The sequence below is a fragment of the Geospiza fortis genome, unplaced genomic scaffold (assembly GCF_000277835.1).
Source record: "Geospiza fortis unplaced genomic scaffold, GeoFor_1.0 scaffold128, whole genome shotgun sequence".
Classification (NCBI taxonomy): domain Eukaryota; kingdom Metazoa; phylum Chordata; class Aves; order Passeriformes; family Thraupidae; genus Geospiza; species Geospiza fortis.
Genome location: NW_005054420.1, coordinates 2,296,916 through 2,309,368, shown reverse-complemented (window position 1 = coordinate 2,309,368; position 12,453 = coordinate 2,296,916). Strand labels below are relative to the sequence as shown.

Sequence of the window (12,453 nt, the reverse complement as noted above, 5' to 3'; positions counted from 1 at the left end):
GCTGATGGGTCTGTGCCTTTCAAATATAAAAATCAAAGCAGTTAGATTCCATCTTTCTCAAAAACCCTGCCTTTGCCCAGCTGTAGGCCTTACTGCATCACAGGTACTGGCTGTCACCAGATCATCCCTCAGGTCACAGGATCACAATAGGTCTTCAATCTGAAGTTCCTTATTTAAAATAGGTATGCCTGATTCTCATAAAAACAGGGGAATCTAACATGAGAGAGAATTGCCATTTGGCACTATTGCAGCCAGACTATGTCTCCCAGCTTTCACAAAATTCAGTGGCATCTCAGCTTTCCATTATAAAGAAATTTGTTGCTTGGGTGCTACAAAATATTCCACTCTCACAAATATAACAAACATGATCATTCTGTCACCCAGAGGATTTAAAGGAATGTGTAGATTCCATAATGTAATGAGCAATTGGAGGTTCAGCCTTTATATTACAGATAGAAGTGTTGCTGGCCTGATGCTCCTTTCCCTGGAAATAAGCAAATGCTTGCTCCCTCATGAGCAGGTCTGAGCCAGCATGATGCTACAACACCATCGTTTTTGCTCAGAGCAAATGGGAAACCAGAAGTGATGAAAAGAAGCATCCAAATTTTACTTGGGAATCTTTATACAGATACTAAAAAGTTACTCATACTAAGATCAGTTAGATAGTTTTTCTCAGTCTTAAGATCCCTTTTATGTATTTATTAGCACTGCATAAACTTGATCTGTGAGTCTGTACATTCAGCACTCAGAGCATCACAGTAGCTCTATAACAGCACATTGCAAGAACATTATTAGCAGTTCAACTATCCTGGGTCAGGAGAAGATGAAGTTTTAGAAAAGTTTTCATCTCTTTTTAGTCAAAGCCACACGTGAAAGGCCAACACTACAGCAGAAAGCAGAAAAGAGGGCAAACCAATATTCCAACCACTTCCATATCATAGTTCCCTATTACCACTTAACCCCTGGACCAAAATAAGCATTCAGTAAGACCAGTTAGCATTAAAAAGTGCTGTAAAAAGTTATTTTAAAATTTCTTACTCTAAGCTTTTGAGACCAGCAGCATTCCTCAGTAATTCTTTCTTCAAGACTGCATAGTAGTGGCTATGTCTAAATGAAAGTGCTTTAAAGTCAGGATTCTCCCAATTCCCTCTTGTGACCTGTACTCCTGTCTGGAAGTATCTGCTTTACTTTCCCATATTTAACAACAGACTGAATTATTACACAACCCTATTGCTGCTTCAGCAGTTAGATTTCTCCTTCTGCTTTGCTAAGGTGTGTTTCAGTTCCTTTAAGTTCTCTGTCAGTACCTCCACCTCATCCAGTCGTCCACTATGTTTGGCATCAAATATATAAGCTTTAATATTATCTATCTGTTGGAGAAGCAGCTCTTCTTCTATAGCCTCCTCTCCAGAGATCTCACTGCCATCCTCCACTTCAAAGGGATTGATAGAGGATCCCTCTTCAAATGGATTCCCTGAATTCCAACTGCCCCCAGGCTTTTCAAATGGATTTTCATCCTCTTCAAAGGGGTTTGAAGTACTGCCAGGTGCTCCATTACTTTGTTCATCCTCCTCCTCACTTTCAAATGGATTATATTCTTTTTTATCACTTTGCTGAGCTGTGTTAGAGAAAGAAACCACTGGAGAGGTGTCTTTGGCAAATGGATTAGCAGGATCTTCTTCTACTTGAGGGGTATCCGCTTCATCCTCAAAGGGGTTTAGACAGGCTGGCTGATCACGGTCTTTGTCACACTGTGGGACATTCTGGGGTTTGAGTGTGGAAGTCGAGTGCTCTTTTGCTGGCAGCTGCTCAACAGGAGTTTCAAAACTCGTGTCCCCTTTGATCCAAGTAACATCCAAATGCTGTTTGACTTCTCTGAAGTCTAAGGAGCGTGTCCTTGAATGCTGAGACATGAATTTATGGTGCTCTCTTTCCCACTCTTTTTCACGAAGGACCTGAAGTTCCTCCCTCTGTATCTCCTCCTCTTCTGCCTGTTTTTTAGAAAGCTCAATAGCTTTCAGAGTTTGCTGTTGATCATATTCATCCTGAAGCTGCATCAGGTTCTCTTGCAACGTATGGACCTCATCTATCCTATTAGCTGCCTTTGCTTGCTTAATAAAGGATGTGATATTGTCAATCTGCTGAAGAAGTGGGTCTGCTCTCTCGCTCTCTCTCGAAATGCTAGATGTGGGTAACCAGCCTTCAGATTTTTTGACTGTTCCTTTTTTGATGTGAGTTTCATCACCGTTAACTGCAGATGCAGATATGGAGATAAATTCCTTCTGCTTTTCCTCTTGTTTTCCCTGTGCTTCAAGAGCAACCTAACCGGAAAAACATGTAGTAATAAAACACTGCAAGCTTGAAAAATTTCATTCTAAGTATCCATAGATACAAGTTAGCTGATCTTAAGACATTGTTGGCTGATGCTTAAAGGGATCAGCTGCAATTTTGGTTACCTTGCAGAAGATTCTTACTTTCATACCACTCCTTGTAAGTTTCCCTTGAGTTTGTGATGATACTGATGAAAAACCCATGGCATCTGCCTCTACAAACTCGAGGGAAACTAGGAGCGACAATTCTCTTTATAGAGGAAAAAAATGCCTAATGCAGCTGTGCAAAGAGTGGTCTAGATTGATCTGGACATCAGTCATATCACATAGAAGATCACTGATATCACTGTCTTTTGGAGTGGGATTATTCTAATTTCTCAATTTATACTTCAAGATGAAGTTGGCTTTAGTTTATAATTAAAGATATCATCCCTCCTAAAGGAAAAAAAGCCTCTCTCCCTGCAGAGGCATCCTTATTCTATTATGTTCTTTCCCACCAACAAAAGAATTTTCCAAATTCTACTTATGTGAGTGAATTCCTGAACACAATTTCAAAGTCAGTATAAACTAACATACTAACTTCAGGGCTTGCTCTGCACGCACTGCAGCAGAAACAGCCCATGCACCCAACTCCCTGCTGCTTCCTAGAAGTGTCCACCTTTGTGCCCACCTACTTCTGTTCTGGGCAGAACAAAGCAGCAGCTAGGCAAATGCCTGATAAAGGGGATGGGACAATATGGATGAAAAAATAACAAAGTGAAATCCAGTGTTGAAGGCAGCTACTCATATCCCCACACAGCTCCCAGGCTTGTATCTAAGAGAAAGCCTGATACAAGACATAACAGATCCCAACCTGTCTTACCATATTCAGTCTTCTCTTCTTCAGTTCTTCATACTGATCCTTAGTTGGCAGGGACATTAGGCCAAGGAGTTTTTCCTGGCAAAAATTGAAATATTTACAGTATTGCTTGAAGGCATTCAACCCATTTTTCAAGTCCTTGAGAAGAGAGATACTACCAGAAGAAACCCCACAAACAAATCAAAGATGCTTCTACACTGCAGTCCCTGCTGCAAGTCTCCACACACCTCTGTTGCCACACCTGCACTGCTGTGTGAGCTCATACCTCAGCAAGAGGAAGAGCCAAGGCTCACACACCTCTTGGGTTCCCCAGGTGCAATGCTGCTCTGAGTGAAAGATCTGTGTTCAAGACAGCTTATTTAAGGCTATCATAAGTCATTAGGGGAACTACAGAAAATGCAGAAAACGTATAGAACTAAGGCCCCTGTCAAAATAGTTTCAAACCACAGGGATGCCTGGCAAAGAAGAGAACACAATCTAAAATGTACATTCATCTCACAGCATATGCTCTATTCACCTGAACAAAAAGTGTAGCTGAATATCTTATCATTCGCTGAAGTTGTAGGATTTTAGGATGAGGTTGAGGATCTTCGTGCAAGCCTAGACTCAAAATCTTCTTACTGAATCAAAGAAAACATACAGCCTCATCAGTTCAAAAATAAAACCAGGAAAAATGCCACAAAAGCGGAGAGACAATATTGGATTAAAAACTTCTGATGTTCTTTTAGATAAACAGTTTTGGATATTACAATTTGCAACACTTTCCACTCTCAGCCTTGGAAAAACAAAGAAACCCCAAACAAACAATTCCTTTCCCCTCAATGGTGCTGCTACTTGTTTCCTCTATGCTTATTCTTCCTGCAGAGAAATGCATGAATTTTAAGGCTGGAGAAGAAAGTAGAAATTGGTAGTGTACAGGAACGACATCTACCTTGTCAAATGCTCTTTACAACTGAGCAGACATATTGATCATCCATATAATCAGTTAAATCATAACAGAGATACATACATGCTGGGGGGAAAAGGGAGAGAGACAATCTTTTACCTTAACGCATCTATAAATTCATACATTTTTTGAATCTCCACCCTCAAGTCATTAGCATGATCAAGGCTGTAGGCTGATTCCCCAGCACTAAAGAATAAACAGAACTTTACTGTAAGTCATGCATCCAGTTAACAACATGTACAACACTACTAGTTATCCAAGATGACCAAGATTCAACAATGGTAAGAACTGCTAACACTAAAGGGCTGAATTATTTTATTTCAAGCTCATGTTCAAAAAACCTTTTTTTTTGTGACAAAAGTGGAAAATTATAGTAATTTTGTGAACATGAACACTTCATAGAAGAAAACTGTATTTATGATTAAACACAATGATTTAATCATATATATAAAATTATTATTACTTATATATTATTACTTACTATTCTAGGAGAAACTGTATTCTAACACAAAAATGCCACTCTACAAGTAATATCTAAAATATACATATGCTTAGCAAATGTATCTATTTTGTGGGGATTTCTTTCTAGACAACTTGGTGGGAAAAATCTCTAAGTAACTAACCACACCATTACAGCACAATAGTTACCTCCACTAGCACTTGTCAGAAAGCAAAAGACTATGCTGGACAGGGTGTAGTATTTAAAATGCCTGTCAATGACTGTCCATATGGGGATACAAGTATTACAGGCACTTTACTAGAGTCTCCACTTTATTGATAAAACAAACTAGGACTTAGTGGGGAAAACGCTTCACGAGTTTTTACCTTCCCTGTCCTTTTGTATCATAAAAACAAATTATAAGCATCACTTTCTCAAAAGCAACTTTGCTATCCACAGGATTCTGATTTCCCAGACACACTACTTGTCAGAAATCTTTAATTTCACCCATAACAAGCCTGTTGTTTTCTGACATTTACTTCTATTATCCAAGATATCTGTATTTTTACTTTTCTCCAGCTGCCAAGCCACATAACCCAATCTTTCATGAACTCATGACAAAAAGTAGTAACATCTTAGCAGGTTTTTCACCTTCCGTACTTCTTCCTATTGCGAGGAGTGTTTTTACAACCATTCTTGTTACTAATTTTTCTACAAGCATTAGATCTAAAGGACAGGTATAGCAGTATTTATTAACTTTAACTTTTCAAAAGGAAATGCTTCCTATCAAAGACCAATGCATATATTTCTCTCACTATATGAGCCGAAAGTATAACCTGGCAACCTCTTGCAGATAGAACTGGAGAGACTTAAGTTACCCCAGTCAGACAATACTACTGCAAGAAATTACGCACAAAACTGAAACACGAGATTGTTGCTTATCCACTGCAGCACGGGGTACCCAGCTACACTCAGAACAACTGCCAGATGAAGGTGCTTTACACGGAACAGAAGCGTTCTAATGATCTGCTACTGCTAGCAGTCCTTGGAAGCCAGAGCATCCCAGCTGAGGACAGCAACAGCTTACTGCAGTTGTTTTGAAGAGGCTCATTTACACAACAATTGTAGCCCTGTACTTCCCTTTTTTGCAAAGATGATGTGTCAAAGTATGATAGCAGTGCCTCACTGGGAAGTGGCTTTAAAAAATTAACAAATCAAACAACATACTCCTTTGTATGTTACCATTAATAATTAATTCAGTACTACTTTGTTTGAAGAGCATCCAGAAGACAACAGATAATGAAGCACTGATTTTTGTTTAAATTTACACACTCCTGCAGCCTTAGTACACCACTACCTTACTACTTCTCACACTTGGAGGAAAAATACATGTATTCATAACATAGCCAGCAATGGGACTTACTTTAGTGATTCTGCCATCCTTATGTATTCTGGTGCCTGCTGGTCCACCTTCTCCATGCAGAGTCGGAGTTTCTTGTTATATTAAAACAAAACATATAAAAAAAGAACTGACATTAAAACACTAATGCAAGAACATGTTGACGTGAATCTTTTCATGCTGCTTGTGCAAATCTGAAGTTAACCAGGTTGAAAGGCACTTTAACTGTTCAGGATGACAAGACTCTCCAGTTATCTCCAGAACACATACGGCATTGTCAGGAACAGAGAAAGACTCGCTACAAGGTGCCCCTACAAGGTGGACTTTGAATCTTGAAGCTGTTTGAATGGCTGACTTGGACAACTTCTAGCCTTACATCTCTTCACCAACAACAGCACCATCAAAAACTCTCATTAATACTAACCAGGGGAGCTTGTGGACTCTACTGAAAAGGTATCTGGTGATCATCAGTACCTCCTGCAAAGCATTTGAATGTAATGTTGATAGAGATGGTTCAAAAAATGCATTTGCCATCAGTGTAAGGACTGATGGCAACAGTGGTGACGTCAAGTTCCAGTGCAGCCCAGCTAACAAATGCACAGTATACCACTCACTGGTTTAAATAAGTTCACAATTTTAAGAGAGAGGCATGTCTGAACTACTAGCTCCAGATGATGAGAATGAAGATGCATTTTAAAAATATGTATGAAGCTAATGTGGGCTATAAATACTATATTGAAACTGATTCCAACATTTCAGATGTGTCTTTGCTACATGGCATAAACATCCAACGGTCTCTTCTAACACAAGTCAGTATTAAGTCATAGAGTTTAGACATAAGGGAACAAGTCAAAAGTCAAGTAGTGACCATATATGCAGACATATATGCTGTAGCACAGAGCTTGACTTACCTCATAGAGTTTCACAATCTCTGGTGTGTATTCTTTCTCATCAATCTGTTGCTCTCTTTTCAACAGGGTGTCTTTGCAGTGCTGACAACAACGTATTCGTTCATCATCCTTCTCATCCAGAACAGAGCTCACGCTGCTTATGCTGCTAATGCTGCCACGGCGGGAGCCGTGGACACTGCTGGGTGAGGAGTTTGGGCTTGTATGAGAACCCAAGGCCTCTCTGCTGGCACTAGTGAGTTTGCCTGAAAGTTATACACATGTAATTTCACAGTAACTGGAGAAGCCAACAGATTTTACCAACACAAACAAACTGCCCTTTAACAGAAACTTTACATTCAGGTGGTACTAAAAAACTAGGTTGAAACAGTCTGCTGAAAGACATGCAAGGATTGCATGACAACCACGACTGCAAGTCAGAATTTGGGTCTTCACTGCAAATCTTGCTGTATTTAAAATTAGCTAGAGAGCAGACTGCTGAGCATCACCTACACTGATTATGCCTGCAAGCATTCTCATGTTTGAGCCTGCACAGTCACAAAACAATGTGTAGAACAGGTATGATAATGGCATCCAGGCATTGTGCTTGCACACTCTGAAAAGCACAGTTAATATCATTTATCTCCACAGAACATACAGTCTCCTCTCCAGTGCAAGATGAGAAAGATAAAAGTTTCCAGTGGTTCTTAAAGACCTACACATGAACTTCCCTAAGTTGCTGTCCCAAGGTCTAACATTTGGACAACACAGACAAAACTGGAAAAATCCACAATATTTTTAAATGTCAGGAACCTTGGCAGTTCCTAAAGCTAATAGCTCCGTAGTTAGTAGAATAAATAATACCTATATTTACCGGGAGTTTCTACTTTTTTACTACTTAGTATTTATTTATTTACTATTATGACTATTACTTCTAGTAAATTTTTCAGTGTTATGCAACACTTCCAAATCTGAAGAAGAACAGAGAAAAAGAATGGAGAAATAATTCCTTGTATTCTGCTTCACAGGCAAGAGTCTGCATGAAACTGAATGGAAGTTTTCTGCAGAGCCAGACTATTAGCAGCATATTTTTTTCTAATGGCAAAAAGCCAGGATGCACCCAAAGTGAGTTAGGAAAACAAAGAATTAACTCTTAAGTACTTACTTGCCAAAGGAAGACTGACAAATTCCATGCACTTCTTGCACATAATAGACCCACAAAGGCGGCAGTGGTGACGTCGGTTTCGGATACTGAACTTACTGCCACAGTCTGGGCAAAATGGAACATCCTGATCACTGACCCAAGGCACAACAGACTTCTCTATAGCTGTGAGCAGGAATATACACCACATAAGTGTTCAATTGATTCCTCAGCTGGTTAAACTATAGGGGCAAATAGTCTCAGGTAAGCTCACACTAACCTCTTATTTTAGCTGACTCAGTGTTTGCTCTGTCAAATGATGTAAGCTGGTTGAATACAAACAATATATTCAAGAAGATTATACATTTTCAAGGAAAAAATCCAACAAAACTCAGCCCAACAAGAAAAAGAAACCTGTTTTTTTTAAGAGAGAGGAGTTTCAGCTGGTTTTACACCAGACTTATGCAACTTTCTTTTTTTTTTTCTAATTCCACATTCATACCAGTGCTAAACAATGACTTATCAAACCTGTACAAATCAGGACATTTTGGACATAATCCTTATTGCCGCCAACATAACTGCATCTGAGCCAACATGCAGGTGTACCATTGGCAGATTTTGAAGAATGAAAAGCTGGAAGAATCATGACAAAAATACTGGGGAGCAATTTAGTGAAGTAAAACATGGAGAAAATAAAACAGGAGAACAAATGGCTCTTGAAGCATGTGGAAGTAGCATCTTCAGCTTGAAAATGGTGCATAGAACCAGAAATAATACCCATGGCACAGAGTCAAATCATGTGCAGTTCTCAAGGTAATGCGTAAAGAGAGTCATAGTTTAGAATCTTTTATAAAATGTATTCCTTAGGTAAGTGGACACACTTCATACTGAAATATCTTTTTTTTAATCTAGGAAACATTTAGAAGGCCGGAATATTAAAAAGCACCAAATTTACCTTTTCTAACCTGATTATTAACTTATTGACTTCAACTACATAGTGATCAATCCTGGCTGCTCGGTGTTTCTTGAATTCAGAAAGATGGCTTCTCATAGCACCTGCAGGGATAACAGAAAGTTGTCCTGGTTACCCAAGTACTCTGTATGGATTTAAATGCCACTTGAAAGACAGATGTCTCTTCTTTTCACCTTTGTCATGTTCAAATTCAATTTTAAAGACACATTGGAACCCTACATTTTCACAGTGTTGTTGTAAATAAAACATGCTAGTTAAAGCCTAATATTCAGGCTAGCAATAAACAGCGGTTTACTTCTACTACAGAAAACAAGCAGCGCTATGTTAAAAAGAAAATCTGCAACAACTTTTTTTCTCCATCTTCATTACATTTACAGTTACATTTGGTAAGCTGTTACCTACTAGTAGTGTTCTCAAAACCAGCTCCCTTTAGTTTCCTGGTTACATGCTGAGCAAAGGGAAGAGGCAAACCCAAGGATTACTGGAGGTCTATGCAGCAGCAATTTTGTTTCTGATTTCTGATCATCTCTATAGCTTTAGGGGCCTGAATCAAATCCTTGATGACAATTTAGATTTGCAGAAAACCGGCCACCATGTATTGAAAAGAACTATACAGCATCTCTAAGTCATCTACAATTCATAGTCGATAATATTCGTTTAAGATTACTCCTTTTCCAAGTAAGGTGGATGAGGTATTAGAAATCAAACTTACAGACAAAAAACTAAAGACCGCAAACTAACCAACCAACCAACCAAAACCAAAAATCTTTCTTCCAGCTGGCAGAACTCAAAATCAGATGTTTGCTTTTTGCTGCAATGTATGTAAATGTAAGAATCTCACTTCCTCATGCTAATGAGGTAACCAAAAATCTCCAAAGATGCATTCATAGTAGTGAAAGAGTCCCTCTGGGTAACTGATTTAAGCCACTGCTTTGGAGACACAATCCCTTTCACGGATCCATCAAATCACATGCCAAAATCTCTATGGTTCATCTCCTCAATGCTCATCAGAAAGCAGTTCTCACTTCTCTAATGTTCATAAACCTTCTCCCTAAACATTTTCTTAGCTAATATTTACACTATGATTGCTGCTCAGATAGTTACAAAGTCAAAAGTAAAGAAATATACAGCACTCAGACCCTGCAGACCCAAAGGACTCAGTCCTAGTCGGGCAGCACCACAGTGGAAACTCTCCCATGATCCACAAAAGATGGTGCTGCTTCCTTCTCCAAAAATAACCATAGTATTTCAATTATAGTACAGGCAACTGCCAGTAGCAGTATTTATAATTACAGGCTCAGTTAATATCCTTGAAATTCTTCAAATGTAGATTTATATTCAGAGGACTGGAGTTTGTTTGTTGTTTGGTTTTATAACTTTTTAAAGTAAGCCTCCTTTTAATAAGAGGTGATTGCCATCGCAAATCCAAGGAAAAAAAGTTTAAATGGATGGATAATCTTTTTGTTGAACATGCAAACTAACAGCTACTTTAAGTGTAGCCCAAAAGCTAGAGATTTTATATACTTATAACCTAGCTTTTAATTAGTGGATTTTCTGTTTTGTAAAGTCACAAGATGAAGCTAGTTGCACAGAGGTAAACACAGACTAAGCAGATCTCAGCAGGACAGCAACAATGACATGACTAACAGCTCCCTGAAGGGGAGTTTGGGTACTGAGTCTATACATGTCTTTTCTTCTCCCCATTAACCATGTTCTCCCCACACTCCACCCAATGCAAATAGGCTGCTCAGTCAGTGTGCAAACCATAACCCCTGCTAGCAAATCCAGTGCAGCACATACACAATTCCAAGCCACTTCAGCAATACTGTAGCACTTTCCCGACTGAGTCCAAAACTTATCCCCACTGTGTATTGCTTTCTACCTACTCTCTCCTACCTACTTCCTGGGGCTCCCACATGTATGGATCTACTCCACCATAGCTGAATGACTCATATCGTTCCTGAGATCCAGAATCAGTTCTGTCATCATCTTCTTGTTTCAGCAATTTCTTCTTTGCTCTTTTGGCCTTCTGGACTAAATCTGAAAAAAATAAACCCAAGTTATCTAACATATCAGGTAGTCACCAAATATTTGTCATGTGAAGTCAGTATAGAATATTCCTTTTCTTTTAGCAGAAATATTTTTCCTGGATAAATTTATCCTCAAAATATTCTTAGAACAAAAATGCAGTTCAGAGCACCACAGATGCCACAAAATGCTCTCTATTGTCAGTCATAAAGTAGCACGAGGTCCTGAGGACAAGAGAGAAGACCACTGTCAGACTTCACTGTAAAACAGTAACATATCTTAAACTATGGTACCTGTCTCTCACTGCACAGGGCATCATACAGTTTTATCTTAATTCTCATAATTCTCTATAATTTTCTTCAGATTCAAGGACATTCAACACATTCCTTTTCTTATTGCACAAGCTACCAATTTCAGTGTGCTTGTACACATAAAGACTTTTTCAAATACTAAGCAGGCCAGTGTTAGGGTTAGGGTTTCACCAAGAAAATTAGTTAATACTTCAAAAGTCTACCTCAAGAGGAAAAAAAAAATCAAGACTGCCAGGCCACTACTTCAAACATACTAAAACCAGAGTTTGCAGGAACCACAGAGAATTATCACCAGATTTTAAACATTCTTCTCTCAATATAAAATGACATTGGGTACACAAGGGAGTAAAGAAAGGGATTCAAAATTCAAAGAGATTTTCCAAACACCACTGAAAGGTGGAAATCCATAACAGATATGGAGCACTCCCAGCATCTCCTGCTAGCTCCACCACCCACATGCTTTTCCATGTAACAACAGTTCTTAACTTCACACTTTAACTGCAACCACAGTTTTATCTACGGTCAAAACAAGAAATTATTGAACTGGAACCTCGCAAGTACCAGAGATTCTCCATATTCTCCACAGTCTTCAAGTAATTCTTGGGTATTCACTGGGTTAGTATAATTTTGAGTTTTCAGATAAAAAACAAACAAAAAACCCAAAAAGGTCAATAGTAAAAATTGTGAATAAACATAACATTTGAAGAGCAATGTCCTTCAGCCCCTGCTTTAGAATCAATTCATGGAAAGTATCGGGAGAAGGTGAATACTATCCTTGGCCCAAGGATATTTACGGAAGAATGGAACTGCATACCTCTCCTGTAAGACCCTTCAATTAATATTTTATTATTGTCAGACATTTGGGAGCACTCGAAATACGAGCAGGGATTTCCCACGGCCAAGCCGAATGCGTTTACCGCGGCCACCCTTACTTCGGAGCTGCGCCCTGACGTCCCGGTCTTCGCCCGAGTGCTGCTCCTCGTAGTGCGCCTGGAGCTGCCGGAACGCCTGGAGATCCTTCAGGCACAGTGGGCACAGGAAGCCCTCGCGCACTTCGGTCGGGTCCCCGAAGGCCGCCGGGCAGCCCGACGCCATCGCGGCCGCGCGAGCTGCCCTCAGCTGCGGCCGGGAGGGCGGGGG

At 39.5% G+C, this 12,453-nt stretch overlaps 1 protein-coding gene across 3 annotated transcripts; it reads right to left on the bottom strand.

The window, feature by feature from the left end:
* Nucleotides 1-6: 6 nt before the first annotated feature.
* Nucleotides 7-12,447, bottom strand: RBSN (rabenosyn, RAB effector). 3 transcript variants are annotated; one of them, XM_031061615.1, is made up of 12 exons: nucleotides 12,246-12,447; nucleotides 10,871-11,014; nucleotides 8,957-9,057; nucleotides 8,282-8,327; nucleotides 8,026-8,187; nucleotides 6,885-7,126; nucleotides 5,998-6,068; nucleotides 4,235-4,321; nucleotides 3,707-3,809; nucleotides 3,193-3,267; nucleotides 1,660-2,321; nucleotides 7-1,341 (listed from the first exon to the last, which is right to left on the bottom strand). In XM_031061615.1, the coding sequence occupies exons 1-12, from the start codon at nucleotides 12,406-12,408 to the stop codon at nucleotides 1,239-1,241; spliced, it is 1,959 nt and encodes a 652-aa protein (XP_030917475.1). In that variant the 5' UTR covers nucleotides 12,409-12,447; the 3' UTR covers nucleotides 7-1,238. The 3 variants fall into 3 exon arrangements, with proteins under 3 accessions (XP_030917475.1, XP_005426701.1, XP_030917474.1); XM_005426644.2 differs by having other exon boundaries at nucleotides 7-2,321; XM_031061614.1 differs by lacking the exon at nucleotides 4,235-4,321 and having other exon boundaries at nucleotides 7-2,321.
* Between the last annotated feature and the right edge of the window lie 6 nt (nucleotides 12,448-12,453).

Coding starts and splice junctions, on each gene's coding strand:
- RBSN (XM_005426644.2), bottom strand. CDS start 12,408: ATGGCGTCGGGCTGCCCGGCGGCCTTCGGGGACCCGACCGAAGTGCGC. Junction 9,058..10,870: donor GTGGGAGCCCCAGGAAGTAG/GTAGGAGAGAGT, acceptor TTATCCCTGCAG/GTGCTATGAGAAGCCATCTT. Junction 4,322..5,997: donor AGGATGGCAGAATCACTAAA/GTAAGTCCCATT, acceptor TTTATTCTTTAG/TGCTGGGGAATCAGCCTACA.